Here is a 24,015-nt window from a genome sequence, read left to right as displayed (position 1 = left end):
ATGTGTCTAGACCAGACATGTCCAAAGTCAGGCCCGGGGGCCAGATGTGGCCCATGGACAAATTTTATCCGGCCCCCAGCCTCTGTCAAAAAATCAATAACGTCTGGCCCACACACAGACTTAAAAAATTGGTCAGCAGCACTGCTACCAGCATATGAAGTAGCTTACACACTAAATGCTGCTCCTCATTTACCCGCTATAAGGCTGCGGCACTCCACACAACATTACCCCGTGTGACCCTTTACTCCCAATTTTCTAAAATGGCGACAATCAACAAAAAAAAGAAAGTTGATTGCGATGGCCGACGCTTCAAGGATAGGTGGAAATTGGACCATTTCTTCTCTAAAATACGCAACAACTGTGTCTGCCTCATTTGCAAAGAGACCGTCGCTGCTTTTAAAGAATTCAATGTGAGGCAATATTACCAAACAAGATAGGCTGACATGTATGACAAGATTACAGGGAAGATACATAGCGATAAACTGGAGCAACTTGAATCTAGTTTAATTTCACAGCAGCAGTATTTCGCAAGAGCCCGAGAGTCGAAAGAGTAAGCCACAAAGGCTGGTTGCGAGATTGTTGAAATTATTAATTTTAGAAAAATAATAAAGCAAATGTGACACACACAATGGCTTGCTAAAATTTGCTTAAATATATTGTTCTACCTAAAGGACGTCAGCCAAGGTCGGCCCCCCACATTTTTAACACACCAAATCTGACCCCCTTTGCAAAAAGTCTGGACACCCCAGGTCTAGACTGTGACTGTCTGACTTGGGGCGCTCAAAGTACTGCAAGGATGAACTGTAGTTGGATTCATCTTCTGCCCTAGCTCTATAATCAATCTGAATAAACAAATTAAAGAATTTTTTTTTCAAAGCAAGTTTTATGTATCCAATTGATTATAATAACACCTATCCCGTGTCAATAAAATGACTTCATTGTTTATGCCATAATTAATCTTGCCACACAAATAATAAATTCCAATGAAAATACAATAAACATTTCAAGACAAATCCTGTAACCTTCATTGGAAAGTATTAACCAGAAAACAAAACGATGTGTAAATGATTAAAAATATATATCAATTTAACTACCTAAACTTGAAAGTAAAACAATTCATTTTATTAATATTTTGTTATATTTCTTCTGAATTAATATTGCTGCTGCGTGTGCATACGTTGTTTTACAGCTAAAATGTTTGCCAATTGCTAATATACCTAGCAAGTAACCCTCTCCATCTCAACCCTTCGTGGGCCACAACAAGTCTTTCAGCCGGGTGCATTGCTGCCACCTGTCGGATTCGATGCGAACTGTAGATAATCACAGAGTAAAGAGGGGATAAAAACAGCGTAGTATGTATGGCGGCCGCCGGCCGTCCAGAGCACCGGCCGTTCTGTGATCCTCCAGAAGCTACAGACTACCAGTCCGCCCCTGTCTGTAACTTTAAATACAATTAGAAAACAATTTAATTTAAAAATATATATATATTAACAAAAGGCATGTCCGATAATTTTTTGCCGATTCCGATACTTTGAAAATGACGTGATCGGGACATCTCTAGTTTGTATATAAGTTTATCCCTCTAGCTAGGATAAATTTCGAAATACAATCGCCAAATTTTATTCGAATCGAAAACACTGACAGTACAATACATTTTTATAATGTATTCTATCAGAGCTGCTGCATACTGCAGCTTGTGAAACAGTGATTATATCTTACAAAAGAAAATCCTTGAATTTAATCAAGTGTTTCCGCTGAAATCTTGCAGACTAAATATAATTTGCCATCATGGTGCGATCGTGTCCTGCGGAAGTCTTATCCTCTGGTCCACGTGATCTGCCAAGCCTACGGTAAGTCATTTCTAGTGGATTATTTTACCGTATAGCTTTTCAAAACTCAATTGTAAAAATAGAATTTGAAGGATTTTGATTCAAGTGTCTGTTTTCAATTGTCCAGGCTGCACAAATGACATTATGACCAGCGACCACTCACCAGTATTTGCCTCCTTCGAAGTGGGCGTAGCTTCCCAGTTTGTCTCCAAGCGGGGTTTGTTCACACTACGGATGACTCGCCACTCATCTCCAAAACCACTGAGTGGTATGTTTTCTTTTTCTTTTTTCCAGATCCAAACAGTGCGCCTCAAGGCAGCATCCAGATCATGAACTGCAAGGCAACCCTGCGGACAAAGTCAAAGACCAAGTTTTTTATTGAATACCACTCCAGTTGCTTGGAAAGTAAGCAAACAGACCTAATGGTCGTTGTTTAAGTTGAAATCCCTCCGGTCAAACCAGCTCATTTTTACAGTTATGTTCAAAATTATTCAACCCCCACAGTCGTTAAGTGTTTTGCAAGTTTGACATTCATTTTTCATCTTGTTTATAATCACATCAAATAATTACATGCCAAATAGACAAATACGACTGAAATGACAAAAAATTTTTTGGGGAATATTCCAATTAATGGCCTTTCTGTAATTACCTCATTGACAAAATTAATTAACCACCTCAAGTCCACCACCCTAAAAAAAGAAGGGTTCCATCCAGGACCGTTCCTGACCAATTTGGTACCCTAGGCAACATATTTGTTGGCGACCCCCACCCCCCCATTTTCACCACATATATTTAAACACTCACACTGAAAAAGCACATTATCTCTTTGTAATTTATTATGTAACAAAAGTAGGGCTGTCAAACGATTAAAGTTTTTATTTGAGTTAATCACAGCTTAAAAATTAATTAATCGTAATTAATCGCAATTCAAACCATCTATAAAATATGCCATATTTTTCAGTAAATTATTGTTGGAATGGAGAGATTAGACACAAGACGGATATATACATTCAACATACTGTACATAAGTACTGTATTTGTTTATTATAACAATAAATCAACAAGATGGCATTAACATCATTAACATTCCGTTAAAGCGATCCATGGATAGAAAGACTTGTACTTCTTAAAAGATAAATGTTCGTACAAGTTATAGAAATTTTATATTAAAACCCCTTGGACTTGTACGGGAAGTGAAAATATCCTTTGGTGATAAAAGACTGAATTACAAAGGGCAACGCACTAGTAAGCTTTCTGTTCTTGTGTTGAAATGTTCAAAAGCTGAACACAAATGTACTACATTAAATAAACACCTTACAGGCCTGCTGATGCTAAAAACTGAACATTTCTATGAATCCCTCCAGAAACCGTCAGGACATGCGAAGGCGAGAACACCGAGCATTCTGACGGGTCTATCAAAGTATGGTTTGGCAACCAAGTTGAGGTAAGAATTCTGCTCCGAAAAAAGTGGATGTGTCACAGAATCATGTGAATCTTGTCTATTTCTAGCTTACCCCAATCATATCAGATGCTGAGTATCTTCTGGACCAGCACATCCTCATCTGCGTGAAGTCCACCGATTCGGATGAGTCATACGGTAAAAATGGCTGAAAAATGGCGGAAAATACATGAAATGCAAGGTTTTGTTTGTACATTTTTTCAAAGGTGAGGGTTGCGTGGCACTTCGAGCTGCCCAATTCTGCTACACCGAGTTCCAGGTGGCACTTACGCACCACGGTGAAAAATCTGGAGTGTTGACCGGAGGGATTCAGTTACACACCTCTGAAGGCACACCTACGGAGAAGTTATACGGTGAGTCTGAACACTTTATTCGTGTTTAAATGTTAGCTTCATCTGGTAATTTCTTTGGTCTTCAGACTTTGTCAAAGTGGAGAGAGATGACTCGAAAGGCAAAAGTGGTGACAAAACTCCAGCCAGCCAATCAGCACATGACATATCAAACCCAAGCTACATGGAGGTGTCCTACAGGAGTGGCAAAGTGATTGACAAAGGCTGGAGTTATAGCATGCCACCCAGGAACCTCCCTACTGGCGGCCAAACTGTTATAGAACCAAAGAAGAGTCCCACCGGGAAAGCTTTGAAGTCAGTGTGAGTGATTGGTTGCAAAAATGACATACATGTGAAGTACCATACAGTGCAGTTTAGTTCTGTTTACCACGACTCACTTTTGATTAGTAAACACCGATCTACAGTGGTATGAAAAAGTATCGAAACATTTGGAATTTCGCACATTTCTGCATAAAATCGCCATCAAATGTGATCTGATCTTTGTCAAAATCACACAGATGAAATTGCAGTGTCTGCTTTAACTAAAACCACTCAAACATTTATAGGTTTTCATATTTTATTGAGGATAGCATGCAAACAATGTCAGAAGGGGGGGAAATAACTAAGTGAACAGTCTGCCTAAAGGAGACTTAAAGAGCAATTGAAACCAATTTTTACCAAACATGTTAAGTCAGGTGTGTGCCCAATCACTGGTGAGTGGTTTAAAGCTGCTCTGCCCAATATAAAACACACACCAGGTAAGAACTGTGATGTGCATCATCGGTTGGTCAAAAGAGCTGTCTGAAGACCTGCGATCAAGGATTGTTAATTTGTACAAAGCTGGGAAAGGATACAAAACCATTTCTAAAGGTCCGGATGTTCATCAATCGACAGTCAGAGAAGTTGTCTACTAATAGGGAGAGTTTGGCACTGTTGCTTCTATCCCAAGGAGTGGCCGTCCACAAAAGATGACGCCAAGAGTTCAGCGCAGAATACTATGAGCAGTAAAAAAAGAACCCTAGAGTGTCTGCAAAAGACTTACAGAATTCACTGGCACAGTCCAATATCTCTGTGCACACATCAACTATATGCAGTGTTGTCACAGATTACTTGAAAAAGTAATTTAATTACTGATGACTGATTACACCTAAAAAAAGTAATCTAGTTACTTTACTGATTATTTCATTATCAAAGTAACTAAGTTACTTTAAAAGTAATCTATCAGTTACTTTTTACCCATTTTTCTCCCTTTGCCGCCTCAACATAAGAATGACAACAGAAAAATGTCATCACATGTAATTGACTTTCTGATGATTGAATTTAAAGGGGAATATCAGAATTTCGCGCTAGTTTAGCCACTCCGGAGCCCTTAAACTAACAAATATCTGACAAACTGCTTGGAATTTGTTGAAATCAACTCCACATACCAATTAAACCCCACTAACTCTAAGATTAAGCCTAATGTCAAAACTTCTGAATTTCGGGTTATGGTTAACAGCATATCAGTGCCAATGTAAAACAATGCAAACTGACGGCACACTAATCAACATCACACAAGTGGATTGTACAATGCAATAAACACAAAGATGGTGGCGGGCGCGGATGCGGGTGCAGCCGTGCACATTAAAAACCCGGAAGTACTCCTCTCAACACACACGTGGTCAATTTGGCCACAAAACGTGGCGGCAACTAAGCACTTTACACTCAGTCGGACTTACAACACATCCCACAGATGCGAAACAAACACATCACCTCACGGCATGAATGTGCAACACGCATATGATGTAAACAAAGCTTGCCAACTTGGAGCGATGACTGCCCGTCGTTGCTACGGCAAAGCTACGAAACGGCCGCGCATGTAGGGGGTCCAACCTTTTGCTGATACCCTCCAGAATGAAGGAAAAATACTCATCTTCATTCAGGGATATCCACAGATCAACATTCCCTCGCAACGTCTCAATAATCGGCGCGAATGTCCACCCGCCTCAGTCCCACAACACGTGACACGAGACCAAAACAGGAAATAGCTAAGAGGTTGTCATGGAGACACGTACTGGGAACCTTTTATTTTAGCATTTTCTGTTCAAAATGCTCTTCGTACATGACTACAATATTCTTCATTCTACATACGTTATGAGGCAATGAAAAAATAGTAACGCAGAGACACTAAGGAAACTAACTTTAATCAGATTACTGATGTAGAAAAATGAACGCGTTAGATTACTCGTTACTGAAAAAAGTAATCAGATTACAGTAACGCGTTACTAACCAACACGTTACTAACTAACGTGTTACTGACAACACTGACTATATGTAAAACTATGGCCAAGAATGGTGTTCATGGGAGGACTCCACGGAGGAGGCCACTGCTGTCTAAAAAAAACATTGTTGCTCGTTTAATGTTTGCAAATAGGCACTTGGACAATCAACAAAAGTTTTGGCAAAATATTTTGTGGACTGATGAAACAAAAGTTGAATTGTTTGGGAGTAACACACAATGTCATGTGTGGAGGAAAAGTGGAACAGCTCACCAACATCAACACCTAATCCCCACTGTGAAGCATGGTGGAGGGAGCATCATGATTTGGGGCTGTTTGCTGCCTCAGGGCCTGGACAACTTGCAATCATTAATGGAAGAATGAATTCAAAGGTTTATCAGAATGTTTTTCAGGAAAACCTGAGGCCGTCTGTCAGACAGCTGAAGCTAAAAAGAGGATGGATGCCGCAACAAGACAATGATCCAAAACACCGAAGTAAATCAACTTCCGAATGGTTTCAAAAGAACAAAAAACACGTTCTAGAGTGGCCAATTCGAAGTCCAGACTTGAACCCCATTGAGATGCTGTAGCATGACCTAAAAACAGCGATTCATGCCAGACATTCCAGGAATTTGACTGAACTACAGCCAGAGGCGTAGCAAGGGTCCCCGGGGGCCCCAGGCAACAAGCAACATGGGACCCTTCGAGCGTGTGCAAGTAAGGGGGACAGTGGGCAATTGCCTGGTTTGCCTAATGGGACGTGACGTCTCTGACTACAGAAGTTTGGTAGAAACGAGTGGGCCAAAATTAGTCCTGATCGATGTGCCAGACTAATCTGCAGCTACAGGAAGCGTCTGGTTGAAGTTATTGCTGCCAAAGGGGGGCCACAAAATATTAAATGTGATAGTTCACTTACTTATTTTTCCTCCTTCTGTCATTGTTTGCATACTATCATCATTAAAATATCAAAGCCTATAAATGTTTGGGTGGTTTTAGTTAAAGCAGACACTGTTTTTTCATCTGTGTGATTTTGATAAAGATCAGATCACATTTGATGGTGATTTTATGCAGAAATGTGAGAAATTCCAAAAGGTTCAGATACTTTTTCATACCACTGTATAAAGCAACAGCATGAATCTATACTGCACTGAACTAAAATCAGAGTGCTAGGTGAAAACTTGTTTTCTGTCTCTTAGGGCAGCGGAGCCATCGGAGATGTTTGACAATCCACTCTATGGCTCTGTGACAAAATCACAAAATCAGAGCAAAGACCAGGATACCACGCATAAGCTCATGCAACCTGATCCCGTTCTCGGACCTAAATCGCAGGACGGAGAACCGGAGCGCCCCCCGGTGCCGACCCCTCGTAATCGTTCCTTCACATGCTCGGAGTCTAAGCCTCTGCTTCCACCCGCCGTTGCTCAGAACAAGAAGCCGGTGGTTCCATCGCGCTCTCAGGGATGCGTAGTCAATAGTCGTCCACCACTGCCCACTAAAACACGATCAGGACATCCAGAGCCACAGGCCAAACCCAGAGACTACAGGGACACATCTGAATTGCCTGGCAAGCACAGGCCGCCAACCAGGGCTGGACAAACACCGCTCCAAAAAGACCGTAAGGATGGGGTTCAAAACTCAGTCGATTATTTAGTCTGTTCACCCCCAGTTCGGTTCCTAAGCAAACAAAAAACATAAAAAAATGTGTTTTTGTGTCCTATCTATAGATATAGGACTGTTATTTTGTTAGTCAAACCTGAACCTGATCTCCACAACGCAACCCACTATAGAGCCTTTGCAACCATCCTGAAGTTCTGGACCAATAGAATTGCTCCATAACTGAAGTTCAATTACATTTTCATGAAGAAATTCACTCACAGAGGTTTTAAAACTGATTTTTAGTTCCAACCTGAGGTTAAATCAGTTTCTAACCATAAGCGGAGTTTGACTTTTGGGGCACGGGGGGCACGACATGCTGATGACCCCAAAACGCACTGTCAGCAATAAAATTAACTTACAAGAATATTTATAATAATAAGTTGACAATAGCATTTTTTGTTTCCCATCATTCTTGAGGGGAATTCTAAATCAGGCTGCTTAGGCAATACTTTTCACCAAGATCGTCATCCATTGATTATGGTACGCCCGCCGGTGTCGTGCCAATGTAGTTACCCCAGTCAAAAATAGTATGCCCTGGGCGGAGCCATATGGATGTAGATTTGCGTCTTTATTATTCAATCCCAAAAAACTTGCTTCAGTAAAACAAAAAAAAAATGTTTCAATCAAAATATATATTTTCATTCAAAAAAAAAAGTTGCTTCAATGAAAAAAAATGTGTTTGAATGCAAAAATAAATTTGGAACTGAAAAAAATGCATGCGAAAGCAAATTTTCTTTGATTTTTTAAATTTTTTTTTAATTGGAGTCAAGTTTTTTTTTGTTTGATTGAAGCAACTTTTTTGATTGAAGTAATGTTGGTTTGTTTTGGTCCACATTTTGGCTAGGACGTTTTTGTCTTTATCATGTAATCAAAAAATAAGTTGCTTAAAAAATATATATATACATATTTTCATAAAGAAAAATCACTTCAATCAAAAAACCAAAAAAATCAATCGTAGACATTTTAGAATGCGAAAAAATATTTGAGACTGAAAAATTTGCATTTGAACGCTTAATTTTTCATTGAAAAAGTTTTCTTTGATTGAAGCAATCCTTTTTGTGTTTGGGCCATATTATGGGTAGGACACTGGTGTCTAAATAAAAAAAATTCAATTAAAAAAAAAATATTTTCAATCAAAGAAAAAAACCAGTTGAAAAATCAAATTGCCCTCCGCTATTTGTTGTTGTTGTTGTTTTAGCAAAGCAAATGACCATCTAAGGTGCTAGTCACATGATCTGATCGAAAAATAATTTTGACCCATTATAAAAATATATTTTTTGTTCATTTCATTCATTTTTGTTGCAGTTTTATTGCTTTACAACTTTTATATATATGGGAAAGTCAATTTTATGCAATGACACTTTTCGGCCACCAGGAGGGCCGCTCCCCCCCCCCTTAAAATCAGCTTACGTTTCTAACTAAAACAAAACATTGAAAGAGTTTGTTTAGAACGTGCCTTAAGTCTGAAGTTACCAATTTGGGCCACATATACAGTTGAATTGGTTACCCACTTCAACATAACCAGACTAGCATTTGTTTGGAACTATCCTGAGATTCCAAAAATGGTTGATTTGCATTCAGCTACCATATTTTTTTTTTATTACACCAAAGAAATGGACAACACAAAAGGGGGAAAACAGACTATGTATGGTGCCCTAATCAAGTATCATAAATGTCCAAACAATATGTATTGTAATGATGTTTCTTTCTTTTCAGCCCAACCTAACGTTCCCAAGATGGGCCATTCTGTGAAGTGAGATGAGGTTGCAGCTCAGGACACCGCCTTCCCGCTTCGCCACTATTTCTCCAATGTCATCGCTCTAATGCTTCATTTCTTCCGATTTGAATGTATAATATATATATGTTTTACATGAAATTTCAGTTGCATGTTATACATAGATTTTGTTTGATGTAGCTGAAATTTATGATCATTGCCCAAATAAATTTAACTACAATATGTGGAAGTACAGTGCAGAGTGTGCTTGATTTTTGTTTTAAAATGGAAATCATCTACTGGTACAATCAGGTAGTACTAGGGTTGCCACCTTTCAGAAATAGAAATAATGTTTTTACATTAGAAAAAATCTCGCGGCACACCACAAACTAAAAATGTTCCAAAATTATATTCTGTACATTATAATTAATTACAAAATAATTTCTCAAAATGTATGCTTACTCAGTGTGAAACTTGAGCCTGTTTAGATGAACACAGAGTCGATATCCTTATTCTTCAACCGCTTTCAGTCTCTGTTTTTATTATTATTATTTTTTTTATAGCGATTAGGCTTGAAAAAGCTCATAATTATCAGAAAGGGGGACTTGAGCAATGTCTTTAACCACATCAGGGCCGAGCATCTCGCAGACAATGGCTTTGCAGGCAGGTAGTATTAAATGTCTCTGTCACGGTGTGGGACTTTTTGGATATAGCAACAAGGTAACTGGCTTTGAGAGCTTTCTCATTTACCTTTGTAGTTTTTATCAAAAAAATGCCTGTTTGTCTGTGTTTTAACTAAGCCAAACAAAATAGTCCATCGACTTGTTTTGAAGTGACAGGTGTTTCGTTTGAAGATGACGTTTAAACTTGCTTGGCACCGTGGCGCTGTTTTTGGATTGCTGCTCGTGTCACGTTGAAGAACTGCTCGGATTTTTAGCAATTAGCCACCTTGCTGTTCTCAACAATGTGTTGGAATAAAACACAGGGGGAGGATTGACGGTCGTCACATATGGATATAATAGAAAGGACACTTTGGAGTACATCGACACATGACGAGTCTAACCAAATGATGCGCAGGAGACGTGCTGTGGTCCACAGTGTCGTGGACAGCAAGGTCGTTGATGGCTAGAAATCCAAACAGTTTTTGAACGCGACACGAGTCATACTCCGCTCATCTGCACACGACCGAGAACTCTCCAACTTTCTACCTACTCCTTCCTTCCTTCTACTGCAACTCCGCCCGACGACATAAAAAAAACAATACTGTGATAGCCTCAAATGGGGAAATAGAAAGGAGAGGAGTCAGTGATGACTTTCCCACTTTTTTGTGGCAACAATGGAAAATCATAAACAAAATAACAGCGGCATCCGTGACATGCGACCGCAAACTCTGCTCTCACGCCGTTCTCCATGAGACTCCCTCCCTCCTTGCTTGCTTCCCACTACGTCACCACTCTGCAGTCTGATGGCCCCTTCAAGGGCCCGTACACAGTTACGGACATTACAAATTTATGTATTATTATAAATGTGACATTAGATAATTTCTCGCGGCACACTACTGTACTGCAGCACACCGGTTGAAAAACACTGTACTAGAGCATAATGCCATACCAAATCAAGCTCAGGGGATGTTTCAGGTACAAAGAATTGTGACCAAGGCTCTTCTGGGATCTTATATTCCGTTTGTGGAGGTCCCCCGCAGCATGCTGTTTTACACCTCCGTGAGACACTGCAAAAACCCTGCCTGCCTTGCAGTTCGCTTGATTTTTTGGAGACTTTCCCCTTTTGAGGATGACGTGGGGTGTCCGAGCGAGCGAGGTAACGAATCAACGAACCCGGAAGTGCAACGCAGTGCAGGGCAGACAGCAGCGGGCAGGCAGATTACTATCTTGCTGTCTTTAATGTCTCCTGCCCTTTTTGTTCATTATTGTTGGCTCAGTGGTCACTCATGAGCGCAGGTGTGTGTTTGTGTGTTCCAGACATGCATGGGCTGGGCGCACCGCCCCCCGCCGCCGGAGCCGTGAGTTGCCCGGGGTCGCCCCATGGGACAATTGTGAAATACAGAATAAACTGCGCTCTGTATTGAACCAATACGGAACGCAACTTTTAATTCCCAATTACGGAACGACTCCGTATTTCAAGGGACGGGTGGCAAGCCTAGGTAGTACACACAAAAAGACACCACAATATGATTTCACCAACCATTCAACCATTTGTTGTAACACGCCCTTTCACATCCTCAGTAACGGTAGTGACGTTACAGAGATGGGAAAAGTAATTATTTACATTACTCACCATCGAAAAAAATAACGCCGTTAGAAACGCCATTATACTCTAACGCCGTTAGAAACACTGCTATTAGCCAACACTACATACTAGCTTTTTGTGTTGCTATTGATAAAACGCCATTATACATGATTTTTCGTTCCGTTCAGAAGCAGCATTTAGTCAGAAATGTGCACATTATCTTCATTAAAACAAATACTATTATAGGGAAAAAAACATCCACTTTAGAAAAAGCGGTAAAAAAGGGTCGAACTTTTATGGTCAAATGGCGCCATCCAGTGGATTTTCAGGTCAACGCCTTTATCACCACCGTCCGTCGCAGATTTATGACGTTCCTTTACGTAATCGACGTCAGTCCAAACGCCGCAAAAATCAAACCGGCGCAGCAATGGTGAGAAAACCGACTCGAATGAATGAATTTTTACCGTTTTGAAACCTCTTGACAATCAAAAATAAGATTTTCGTCGCATTAGATCGAATGTGTCATTTGGTTGTGAGCTAATTGCCTTGTTAGCACTGTTAGCTCGCTGCTAGGCTAACGTCGGTGTGTCGTTTTGTGTTTGTGTTTTTATTTTTCAGCTTTTCTACTCGTTTTTCAAATCACTTGTGGGTAAAGACGTGGTGGTGGAACTAAAAAACGACCTCAGGTGAGCTCAATAGTTGTACTAAGTTATATAAATATCAAACAAATTCAATGTTATATAATTGTTTCGAGTGCCCGATTTGACTGCCTCTAATAATTCATTTTAGCATATGTGGAACTCTTCATTCAGTTGACCAGGTATGATATATTTTTTTTCATAATAGCACTGTGACACCTGTATTGAAATTTTAATTAAAAAAATAATAATCATGTTGTATTCAATAAAATCTATTTTTTTATTAACTTTCGGGAATAGATTTTGACAACAAAAATGCTTGTATTTGTTATCATATTTTATCAAAATGGCTGCCATTAAAACAACAAAGCTAGATATTATTATATTTAACACGAATTGACCTGTTTACATTTGCTGTTTCAGTACCTCAATATCAAACTGACAGACATAAGCGTCACAGATCCTGAAAAATACCCACACATGGTAAGCATTGGGACCCTGTTGCTAAGAAAAATATCAGCATCTACAAAGGCCCGTTGATGAGCTTTGTGGATGAATGACTGTGTGGAATTTAATTTCTGTAAATGCCTCTGTTGTGTTTTCTTTCAGTTGTCCGTAAAAAACTGCTTCATCCGCGGCTCGGTGGTGCGCTACGTGCAGCTGCCCGCCGACGAAGTGGACACGCAGCTGTTGCAAGACGCCGCACGCAAGGAGGCCATGCAGCAGAAGCAGTGATCGCAGGTGCGGGCCGGGCGGGAATGGGTGGGTAGGGTGTTTATTATTGGGGGTAACTTGTCACAAGAACGACTTGAGTTATTTTTTTTATGCTTCCTTTAAAAAAAGAAAAAGACTTCAGATACAGATTTGTTATCCGTTACTCAACTCCATACTTATAACAAGGGCAATTCTTGACAAAAAGTACAATCATGATAATTATTGTTTTCAAAATTATCATGGACGCAACCTGGAAAGGGTTTGGTTGATTTATTTTAAGTAAACTTAAACTTTGGGTCATTAGAGCCCAGCAAATTACATATTTTCCTCAGTTTGTTTACAAAAAATCCGAAATGGGCGACTTTTGTATGGAAAAGTTATTTTTTTAAAGTCATGTTTTGATGTGTCTGATATTTTTTTTACTGTGACTTGAAGACTTTGTTTAGGCTCAGATGATTAGCAAGACATGCTTTGTAAATGACCGCATTTCTGGGAAATAAAAATGCAAATTCCCATGGAGAATCTCTAAGGCGTCTGTTTTAAAAAACAAACCAGCAATGGCTTGAGAAAGTATTAGGGATGTCCCAATCAGATCACGTGATCGAGCTGATAGCGCCATTTTTAATAGGGTCAGAATCGGGTGAAAAATATCGGGTTTTGAATTAAAAAAGTATATTTACGTTTTTCTGCTTCATGTTCGTACAGCGCCACACACTCCCTCCTGCTTAGCAGTGCGGCCAAACTGTCCAGTGCAGCTTGCGTTTGGTACTTCAAGTTAACGACGATTGACAGGTTTGTAGCTTTAATCTTACCAGAAAAGCCTGGTAGCTTTACGATCAAAAGCACAAATGTGTTAATCATCGTTTAACTTGCAGCCCAGTGTGCTGAGGCTGTTTTCGGCAGTGTGAGTGTCAAAGGATGGGTGGATTTGAGTGGACTCACGAAAGGATGCATTTAATAAACACGAGCATTTTTCTATGTTTCTCAAAATCGGGTGACACTGACTCGGGTATAAAAATATGCTATCAGGACAACCCTAGGTCCTAGATAGACATCCCCCCACCTCACCCCCCCCCTTTTTTTTATATATACAGCATACTTTTTTATGGAGACATTAAGTACAAAATGCTACTATTGTATATAGTTTGTCACTTTTTTACTCGTAACTGCCACCTCTGGCTCAAAGTGTAACTGCAGCTCATGGCACACATGCTTGTACATAAAGCAATAAGCGTTTGGCCCATTAAGTCAGCGCTAGAAATATAAACACTGATAGTACCAATTCTTAAGTGGGTTGGATACATGTTTTTGCCAATCGGAGAATAAGTGGAGGCTCGAGGAAACTGCTGCTGCCGCGGGAAGCTCATGCACATCTTCGCCCAGGGTGGTCGACCCAAATGCTCTGTATTGAAGGTAAGAAAAAGGGCTTTTTGGGGGAGTCTTTGTCAATGTGTCAGGGCTCTGTGTGCTGATCAGGGCATTGTTTGAGCATGCATGAAGTAGAAAAGTATTTTAAATCGACTCTTAAAATCCTGTAAAGTCCCTTTAAATATACGGTAATCTTTTTTTCTCGATTGTTATTTGTGTTGTCATCCCCCAAATACAATAATTAGCCCGTCGGTGTTATTTGTCCATATTCTGGCTTTTTTAGTTGTTTTTTTCCTTTTTTTCTTCTTCTGTGTTTCATCAAAGAAAAACCATTGGAAAAATGACACTAGGAGCTAATATTCCTCCAGGATAGTGAAAACATGTAAAGATCAAAATGGCACCATGGTGCAATTTCTAACTTATTGCAAACAGGTTGGCGAGATTCGCACTAAATTCTTGTAATAATGCCATGTTCTGGCTCATTGACTCTCATTATAAATCATAATTTTTGATATGCTGTAAACCTCATGTGTTATAATGCATTTTCCGTGATTAGTGATGCAATCGCTTCTTTGGCGAGTCCAAAACATGGAAACAGACCCTACCCACGTGACGTCACAACTCCTTCCTCCTGACTGGTGCCGCCCAATTGTCCGTCAACACATCATGTTTACCTGTTACGGCTACGTACATTCCTCCTATTTACGACGTGTTTTTCTGCTCGTTAACATTAATAATCAAAATGGTGAAGGCGTGTGTGGCGGTCGGTTGCAATAACAGAGAAGATAGACGGAGAAGACTGAGAGACTTGAAGTTCTACCGGATTCCGAGAGACCCGGAGAGAAGAGAGCGAGATGGGCTGCTGCAATTCGACGAGAAAACTGGGCTCCAAACGATTACCACAGATTATGTAGTAGTCATTTTATATCTGGTAAGATGCATTTAATATATAGAGGGTTTTGGGCTGACAACCACAATTAAGATCATTGCTAGGCTAATTGCCGACAACATACGCGTATGTATGTAGTGAGAGTGCTATCGCTAAACCATATAAACATTAAAAGCCCTAACTCCATTGACAAACGACATGAAATACATTAGACTTGACAGTGGATGTTAGCAATAACAAAAGATTTTGAATTGAAAATTTCGTAACTCACCTTTCCAAGCACAAGATAGATTCCTGCCGAATTTTCGTGGACGAGGACCTGTTTCACCCAACCAGCAACGAAGTATTTATAAGCCTCCAAGCTCTTAAAGTTTTTCAAACTTTCGTGAGAATAGGCTGATTTTGTGTGGACAAGATAGTTGTACAGTTCAGGGTAGCTAGCAGATGTCAGGCAAATACGGCGGAGACAGCGGGTCGAAAAACATCGATTTAGGCATCAAATATGGATCTGGCGAATGGATAAACTGAAGCTTTTCCACATAACGCCTTTTATGCAACGCATCAAGTGAGTTTACGGCATCCGAAAGCACCGGGTCTTCCATGAAATGCATTTTAAATTCCTCGATCAATTGAAACCAATGCTAATACAGAGACAAAATGACGGACAAGTGGGCGGAACCATACAGCGAGCACGTGGTTTTGTGACGTCGGTGGGTACAATTTGGCTCGATTGTCAAGCTAAAACGACCGGCGCCCGAGATATGGCAGATTGTGTGCGTGACGTCACGACAAGTGAAGAGAGTCCCACCGGCCACTCGGGGGGCAGCGCCTGTCTGCATCAATAGACCCTACCCACCGACGTCACAAAATCACGTGCTCGCTGTATGGTTCCGCCCCCTTGTCCGTCATTTTGTGTCTGTATTATCAATGGTCTCAATTGATCGAGCAATTTATAATGCATTTCATGGAAGACCCGGTGCTTTCGGATGCCGTAAACTCACTTGATGCGTTGCATAAAAGGCGTTATGTGGAAAAGCTTCGTTCTATACAGTCGCCAGATCCATATTTGATGCCCAAATCGATGTTTTTCGACCCACTGTCTTCGCCCTGTCTGCCTGACATCTGCTACGCTGATATTTACAATTATCTTGTCCACACAAAATCAGCCTATTCTCACGAAAATTTGAAAAACTTCAAGAGCTTGGAGGCTTATAAATACTTCGTTGCTGGTTGGGTGAAACAGGTCCTCGTCCACGAAAATTCGGCAGGAATCTATCTTGTGCTTGGAAAGGTGAGTTACGAAATTTTCAATTCAAAATCTTTTGTTATTGCTAACATCCACTGTCAAGTCTAATGTATTTCATGTCGTTTGTCAATGGAGTTAAGGCTTTTAATGTTTATATGGTTTAGCGATAGCACTCTCACTACATACATACGTGTATGCTGTCGGCGATTAGCCTAGCAGTGATCTTAATTGTGGTTATTTGTCAGCCCAAAACCCTCTATGTATATCTTAAATGCATCTTACCGGATATAAAATGACTACTACATAGTCTGTGGTGATTTTTTTGGTGCCCAGTTTTCACGTCGAAATGCAGCCGTCCATTTCGCTCTCCTCTTTGGATCCCTCGGAATACGGTAAAACTTCAAGTCTCTCCTTCCATCTTCTCTGTTAGTGCAACCAACAGCCACACACGCCTTCACCATTTTGATGATTAATGTTAAGGAGCAGAAAAACACGCCGTAAATAGGAGGAATGTACGTAGCCGTAACAGGTTAACACTATGTTTTGACGGACAATTGGGCGGTACCATTCAGGAGAGCGGAGTTGTGACGTCACGTGGGTAGGGTCTATAGAGAAGTTTGTGTGTTGAGTCTTAACACCCAAAAGCCACTAGGGGGCGACAAAGGCCAATACATGAATTTGCTTGTGAAGAAATCCTGTTGTTGACCCTTATGAACTTAATTGGGCCTTTAACTATGTTATATGAAATATTCAAATTACTTTTATATATACAGCATAGTTAGTTTTGCTATTAGAATAATACTGCTATTTATGTCCACGGGGGCAGTAAAAAAATTATATATGTAGATAGGTCTGATGCCAATGAACATTTTTGAGTGGTTGAAAGTGGAAAAAATATTCATAAATCACTTAGTTATCATACTTCAAAGGAAAATTCTTGTGATTTTGTCCAAAATATGGCTTTAGTTTGATTCAGAAAACTGCAATTGTGTAAAAAACGGGCATGCATAAAAAATTCTGTTGTTATGACTTACGGACTTATTCAAGCCTCTGTGTCATATGAAATATTCAAATTAGACATATATATATATATATGTATACACATACATACATACACAGCATAGTTAGTTTTGCTATTAGAATAATGCTGTTATTATTGTCCATTGGGGGCATTAACATTTTTTTTTTTAAATTAAAAAAAAACTTGATAGGTCTGATTCCACTGAACATTTTGAGCGATTGAAAGGGAAAAATATTCAGAAATGACTTAAGTTATCACACTTCAAAGGAAAAGCCATACTTTGGACAAAATCACAAGAATTTAGTCTACGCACACGGGTTAAGAAACAATACAATTAAAAAGAAACACGCTTACGGAATAATCTATTGAATAACTGGTTGCTAGATTTTTCTTTTCTGACAAAAACAAAAAAATCCCATAAAAAGCTAGTCCTTTTATAAAAGTTATCACCTAGGCCTAATCAAATATTTATATAATCTATAATCAAAGCTATAGAACTCTATTCAGGAATCACACAGGGTGTCTATAGCATCCATAAATATCATATACAGTATATATATATATTTATATATACATATACACTCAAAGTGCATTAAATATTAGTCCACTTGTTAATACATAGAAAGCAAATACCTTTATTTTACATTCATACATCAAAGGACATCGTACAATAGTTTTTCAGTTCCATTAGAAAAATCCCAATCCAAAAAGATTTACAGTGATGCATTTTGCATGTTTTTAAGGTTGGTGACAAGCATTGAAAAATATACACCCACATTCATACACACATACACACACAGGGTTGGGCTCGGGGTGGGTGTACCTTAACAGCTGAATTGCGTTGCCGTGGAGAAAAGGCACATTGAATCCACAGTGTATATGTACAAAGTGACAACTACACAACTGTACGTCGGGAGCGATAACAATGACCAAAAAACTGTAAACCTTCACTTATGAAAAACAAAATGCAACAACAACCAAAAGAGAAGAAAAACACCTATACAAATACATCAAAATTTGAATTAAACATCAAAGACAATTGGCTCCGCCCGCAGAGAACAATGTATAAATACACAATAATATGTCACAATATTTATAATCGTACCCCTCGAATGAGTGGCTCATGCATAAGCAGTTGGACAAATTTTTTTCTTGTTTTCTATTTTTTTCTTATTACTCCATTTACAACGGTGCTTAAAAATGTAAAGACAACTCCCGTTATTTTTAAAATATATGCAACCACCCATCAGTCAATTTTTCCAGAAAAGTAAGTTCTCTGATATAAAATACTGTATTTTCATTTTTTTAATCATCTCCTTAAAAAATTGCCTTTTTTTTTTCATTATTATTTTACATTCCGTCCTTTGACAAAATAAAGCTTTATATGCGTACTTTCGAAGCTTAGAGAAACACATACGTACGTAGACATGTATTATATAGATCTGTACGTATAGAAACCATAAAGTGACTCTACGTTCACATGTAGTGGAAACCCGTTTTTTTCCCGTTTGTTAGCGTAACGTCGCCTTTTTGATTTGTCCGAACACAGTGTGGCACTAGCGTCTTGAATGATTGTACACATCAAAGGGATTAGGGATCGATGCGGCCACTGTTCGTACCATTTTAGGCCCAGGTGGACATCTCGAGTACTGCTACTAAACATTTCAAATTTAAACACGATCTTAATTGTGACCTCTTCCACGCACAAAAAAAAAAAAAAAAAATGGATTGCAAAGTGCAAGAAAGTTTTTGGCTTGTGTTAAGATCTACTAATGGGTAGCATTTTAACAAATTCCAAATAAAATTTAGTCGTTTTTTGCATAAGAAACTCATTTGGAAGAGAAAAAACAACAAATTTGAGTGCTGCTACTTACAAAAAATTAGCGTTGCACCGATACAGCACCGAAATGACGTGTCAATGCTGCGCAATATTTACTTTTAGAGATCGAACCAACGTTCATTCACTGTGAAGGGAATAGGCCTACTCCACCACGGACTTAAAAAACACTGGACATTGAGAAAACACAGATTTTGCTCCTCAGAGACTTTTCTATGTAGCCTTGTTTTGGATTTAGCATTGTTCCTCCGTCGTCTGTTTTTGCCTTGTTTTTGACCATTGTCGACGAATAAATTGTCAACCTGCTTTCGGTGAGTCTTCAAACTTTTGGAACATGGAGTCAGTACAAAGGGTTAACAAAAGAGGTGAAGGCGGGGAGTTTCCGCCCTCCCAGTTGGCGCACGGAAGCGGTAAGCAGCGAGCACCATTTCCGTTCGGCTGTCGCCGTTTTTGTGCGGCTTGGCCGGGGGGGCGAATTCCAACAACTGCCATCCCTCTCACTACAAATGGATTGGACGTCTAGCGCAGTCAATTGCAGCCAATGGTTAAAAAATGTTTTTCCTTTGGCCATGATGCAACTCCAGAACAATTAGTTTATCACTAGCAGACGACCTATCCATTTGAAGTGGGAGGATCCTTCATTCGCTGCCAACCCACCTACTTCAAATACATGGATTGGACATCTGGCACCTTCAAAGGCAGACTATGAGTTAAGCAGTGTTTGACTTGAGTATGTGGTATGGAAAGAAAATGTATATATATATATATATATATATGTTTTTTTTTTTTTTTTTTTTTAATAAAAACATGATATCGGTACAGTACATTGCCCGATATCACACAGCCGGGTGTCGGAAACAAAAAAATGGCATAGACTTCACTATCAGTTGATGAGAAACAGAGCCGCTCCGTAGGGGGCCTATTTTCAAAAACTTAAAAATTCAAATATTTTTAAAAACCAAAGCCACTAGCGACCTAACACCAAAAGAGGCACCTCCCTTAGGCTTACAGGAGTCTCCATGAGCAGCGACATCAAAAAATTCAAAGTCGTTCTCTAATAAAATCAGGATTAATTATTTTTTATATAAAACTTAAAATGGCTATAAAGTTCTCAGATTTTACGCTTGAGGCACAACAATCCCTAAATGCAGAGATAAATGCATATATTTTCAGGATCAATAGCAATATTTAACATATATAAGTTTTTGTCTGAAATAGTGACTTAATTGTTTTTTTATTTAGTGCAATTTTGACATACGGCAGAAAACAGACAAGACTGAGGAAGCAGTTTCTGCTCTTGCACTCCTCTTTAAAAGAAACTGCTGTATTTTAAGCCAAAACAACTGTTGTGTTTGATAGAGCAATATGTCTATATGCTGCCATAGCAGATCCATGGCGCATTAAGCCCCCAAACTATTTAATTTGTCTGTTTTACCCTGGAAACCCCCATTTACAGACGTTGCGCAACCGCTTTTGTTTCAACCCAGCCATAAAACGAAGGTAATTAATTCTATTTATTATTCAAAATGTGTCGTTTTTAGCTTAGAATTATTTGAGGTCTCATATTTCGTTTTTAAAGAAAAAACAACTTTAAAAAATTATTCACTCACATATTTTAAACTTTTAAACAAATTATGTCACAATGAAAAAAATGGCGTCTGTAAAAAAGTCACGGATATCTACCTCATAACTCGCTTAATTGTATTTTTTTTGGTACTGTCACATTTTGTCCGATATGTTAGATGATAAATAATCGATCCAAACTTTTTTTTTTTTTTAAATGTTTAAAAAGGTAAATATATGAAAAAGAAAATCTCGACCACTCCTTGATGTGTTCGATTTTTGCATCGCGACAATGTTATGTGACCGTGTTTCACCCATAAAATCCCCCCAAAATCCGGCTGTGGCTTGACACTCTGTGATACATGCTATATGGAGTTTTTGGATCGAAACAAGGTAAGTATGCGATAATATCTCGTGAAAGTCATGGCGTCTGTAATTCTGCTCTCGCGTGCTCTCACCTCCAGATAGGGTTTTGCTTTTTAAATTTTTTAAAGAAATGCCCTCCCGTGCAAAATTTTTCTTCCCCCAGAAAATTGAGATTTTAAGCTTTCCAATTATGTATCATACATGCATATCGGACGATTTTGAAAGATGGCCAAATTGGGGGTCTCCGAGCGGAACTTCAAGTCACCTGGGTGTTTTCCGCCATATACAAGTTTTTGTCTGAAATGGTGACTTAATTTTTTTTTTTTTTAGTGCAATTTTCACATATGTTTTCAACAGCTAGTAAATTACTCAGTTTTCACATCAGAAACTTAATACTTGAGTAAAGCATGCAGAATAATCTCAAAAATTGCACTTAGGTTGAATTCCGATGTCACTATTGCCTCAGCACTTCTTGCTGGCTATCTGGCCCTCGTTATTTTTAGATTGAAATGTTACATGAAATAAAACACGTAAAAGCCGAATTAATTTTTGTATGGAAGTAGAAATGTCTAAATTACATTTTTTTTTAGCTACAAACGGGCAGTTAGCCGAAAATGACCTGATTATTTGAATGTAAATTTACGCCATTGTGTATGGATACAAAATCCAACATGGCGGTCATCACAAAACAGAGCTTTTTAAGTTGAAAATTCTTGGACATGAATGTGTAAATCCCAGAATTTCTATAGTTATCAACGTAAAACAGTCTAGATTCTTGGTTAAAAGCAAAAAAACGGGCAGTTATCATTCATTTTACGTAAATATTTCAAGCTAAAGTTACACAAATTTTTTTTCATTCATTTTTTTCCCACCATGTTTCGAAGTACGTGCCTGACCCTGCCCCCTATGGGAAGCCGTGGCGCAATGTCTGTAGAAGCAGTCTCATCAACTGATAGTGAAGTCTATGAAAATAGTATCGGTGCAACCCTACGGAGAAAAAAAAAAAAAAAAAATTTGATGCCATGGATTTAAGGTACTGTTATTAATATGAAAAGGTTAAATAATTTGCTGTACAAAAAAACATTGGAAAATGAAATTTGTCATAACTTAATCACTTTTGAAGGATGCAATACAATTTTTGGCCCATGTGGAAATCAAGTACTTAATATAATGTGCAAATTTGAACACAATCCGGAAAACACTTAACTGTGTCCTGCGCGCAAAAAAATATCCGAAAATCGCCCCCCGCCCCTAAAAACAGTACCTTGAACGATTGTGCATGAAACTCGATGCAATTTTTAAGCCCGTTGCTACCATCGGCTAAAATTTGGAAATGATCCAAATTAAAACACGACTTGTTTTGCGCTCACAAAAGAAACTATCGGAAAGCCCAACAAAAATTGTGGCACTCGCATTTTTGGGATGATTGTACTGGAGCTGCGTGGGGGAGTAGGGAATCAATCTGTCCACCTTGGTGTTGTCCATTTCAACAAGCCTTAGTGAGGTCTGTGGGCATGGTGTCAGTGGAAACACGGTACTGGATTTTGGTGTTGGTGATGGCACCGTGCTTCTGCCGCAGGTGTAGACGAAGCTGACTCTTGTGGCGGAAGTGCAGGTTGCATTTCTCACACTGAAGGGCGAAAAAGTTACAAGATTAACACTTTCAGGGACAACAGTCACTAGAATGAACATCTAGTCAAAAATTATTCTTAACTCATTCACAGAGTACGTGTTGTGGTAGTTAGTAAAGAGGGACATTGATAGTGGAAACGGCTATTGACGGCAATAGACGTCCAGTCAATTTCAAATTCATTGGACATCTATTGCTGTCAGTGGTAGCCAAAGAATTACGCCATCTGAGGTCTAAAGAGATTTATAAAAGGAAACACATCAAAAGAAAAAATTAGAGATGTCCCGATCCGATCACTTGATCGAGGATCGGAATCGGGTGAAAAGGATTGTGTTTTTAATTTTAAAAAAAAAATGTTTTCCTGCTTAATGCACGCACCATCACCCTCTCTCCTGTTGCTTTTCTTGATCAGCAGTACACGAGTTTACTTGTTAAAGTTAACGATGATTGACAGATGTTGAAGCTTTGATCTTGCCAGAGAAACTCGGTTACCGCTACCTTTAAAGGAGTCGAATGTGTCAATCATCGTTTAGCCTGTTAAACAATAGCTGTAGTGTGCTATGGCAACTTTGTGTTTGCAGCGTGATCGGATTTGTTTGGACTCACTCAATGAAGCATTCAATAAAGACAAGTATTTATTTTACGTTATTCAGTGGAACAGTAACATGTTTAAACTTAAAAAAAAAAAAAAAAAAAAAAAAAAAACTTTTTTTCGGTGTTGGATCGGGACTCTGTATTGGCAGATTCTCAATATCAGATTACTCTGATTTGGGTGCAAAAATATGCAATCGGGACATCCCTTAAAAACAAAAAAAAAATTCCCAGAACAAAATTCACAGTATTTGAATTTTTCTTTGTTCTTTGTTTTTTTTAATTTACCTTTTGTGTTCAAACTTATTTTTATCTTGCATTAATTATGTTTTTTTTTTTTTAATTGCTATAATAATTGATAAAAAAAACAAACATGTATATATATTATTGCCCATCACAGGATTCGAAAAGCAACACTAATATAACAATTGGATGTTTATAGGGGGCCGCAAAAATATTTTTCCGTGAGCCACAATTCATCTCTTGGTAGCAAGTTTGAGACCCCTGTCCTACATGAATTTAGTAAAAACCTTAAAAATAAATGTGCTAAAAGGGTTAAAACTATCCCCCCCAAAAAACAAACAAAAAAAACCCATTGGACTACATTTTTTTGTCTGGATAAAGATGGCCGCTGTTTACCATGCAAAAGTCTTTTTTAAC

The 24,015-nt window shown here is 38.8% G+C and overlaps 3 protein-coding genes across 9 annotated transcripts in view; 2 read left to right on the top strand and 1 right to left on the bottom strand.

Annotated features, from left to right (window-relative positions):
• inpp5d (inositol polyphosphate-5-phosphatase D) overlaps positions 1–9,486 on the top strand; it is a 39,099-nt gene extending 29,613 nt beyond the window's left edge. For 2 of the 3 annotated variants that reach the window (XM_057840447.1, XM_057840450.1), the window contains 9 exons: positions 1,769–1,850; positions 1,957–2,046; positions 2,124–2,234; positions 3,194–3,273; positions 3,339–3,426; positions 3,495–3,641; positions 3,707–3,938; positions 7,072–7,490; positions 9,248–9,486. In XM_057840447.1, the coding sequence (XP_057696430.1) occupies positions 1,769–1,850; positions 1,957–2,046; positions 2,124–2,234; positions 3,194–3,273; positions 3,339–3,426; positions 3,495–3,641; positions 3,707–3,938; positions 7,072–7,490; positions 9,248–9,288 (1,290 nt within the window). In that variant the 3' untranslated portion in view covers positions 9,289–9,486. The remainder of the gene's footprint in view (positions 1–1,768; positions 1,851–1,956; positions 2,047–2,123; positions 2,235–3,193; positions 3,274–3,338; positions 3,427–3,494; positions 3,642–3,706; positions 3,939–7,071; positions 7,491–9,247) is intronic. The other variant, XM_057840448.1, reaches the window with a different exon arrangement.
• Positions 9,487–11,858: 2,372 nt separating this feature from the next.
• smx5 overlaps positions 11,859–24,015 on the top strand; it is a 69,142-nt gene continuing 56,985 nt past the window's right edge. Inside the window, exons 1-6 of one of the 3 annotated variants that reach the window (XM_057840474.1) lie at positions 11,859–11,922; positions 12,111–12,178; positions 12,282–12,312; positions 12,554–12,613; positions 12,740–12,871; positions 13,550–14,257. In XM_057840474.1, coding sequence (XP_057696457.1) covers positions 11,920–11,922; positions 12,111–12,178; positions 12,282–12,312; positions 12,554–12,613; positions 12,740–12,865 — 288 coding nt within the window. In that variant the 5' untranslated portion in view covers positions 11,859–11,919 and the 3' untranslated portion in view covers positions 12,866–12,871; positions 13,550–14,257. Of the gene's footprint in view, positions 11,923–12,110; positions 12,179–12,281; positions 12,313–12,553; positions 12,614–12,739; positions 13,360–13,549; positions 14,258–24,015 lie in introns of those variants that run through there. The other 2 variants (XM_057840475.1, XM_057840473.1) reach the window with 2 other exon arrangements.
• Positions 17,986–24,015, bottom strand: part of bcl6aa (BCL6A transcription repressor a) — a 44,249-nt gene continuing 38,219 nt past the window's right edge. For all 3 annotated transcript variants that reach the window (XM_057840454.1, XM_057840455.1, XM_057840453.1), the window contains exon 9: positions 17,986–22,764. In XM_057840454.1, coding sequence (XP_057696437.1) covers positions 22,621–22,764 — 144 coding nt within the window. In that variant the 3' untranslated portion in view covers positions 17,986–22,620. The remainder of the gene's footprint in view (positions 22,765–24,015) is intronic.

Source organism: Corythoichthys intestinalis, chromosome 7, assembly GCF_030265065.1.
Source record: "Corythoichthys intestinalis isolate RoL2023-P3 chromosome 7, ASM3026506v1, whole genome shotgun sequence".
Classification (NCBI taxonomy): Eukaryota; Metazoa; Chordata; class Actinopteri; order Syngnathiformes; family Syngnathidae; genus Corythoichthys; species Corythoichthys intestinalis.
This window is presented reverse-complemented; position numbering and strand designations above follow the sequence as displayed.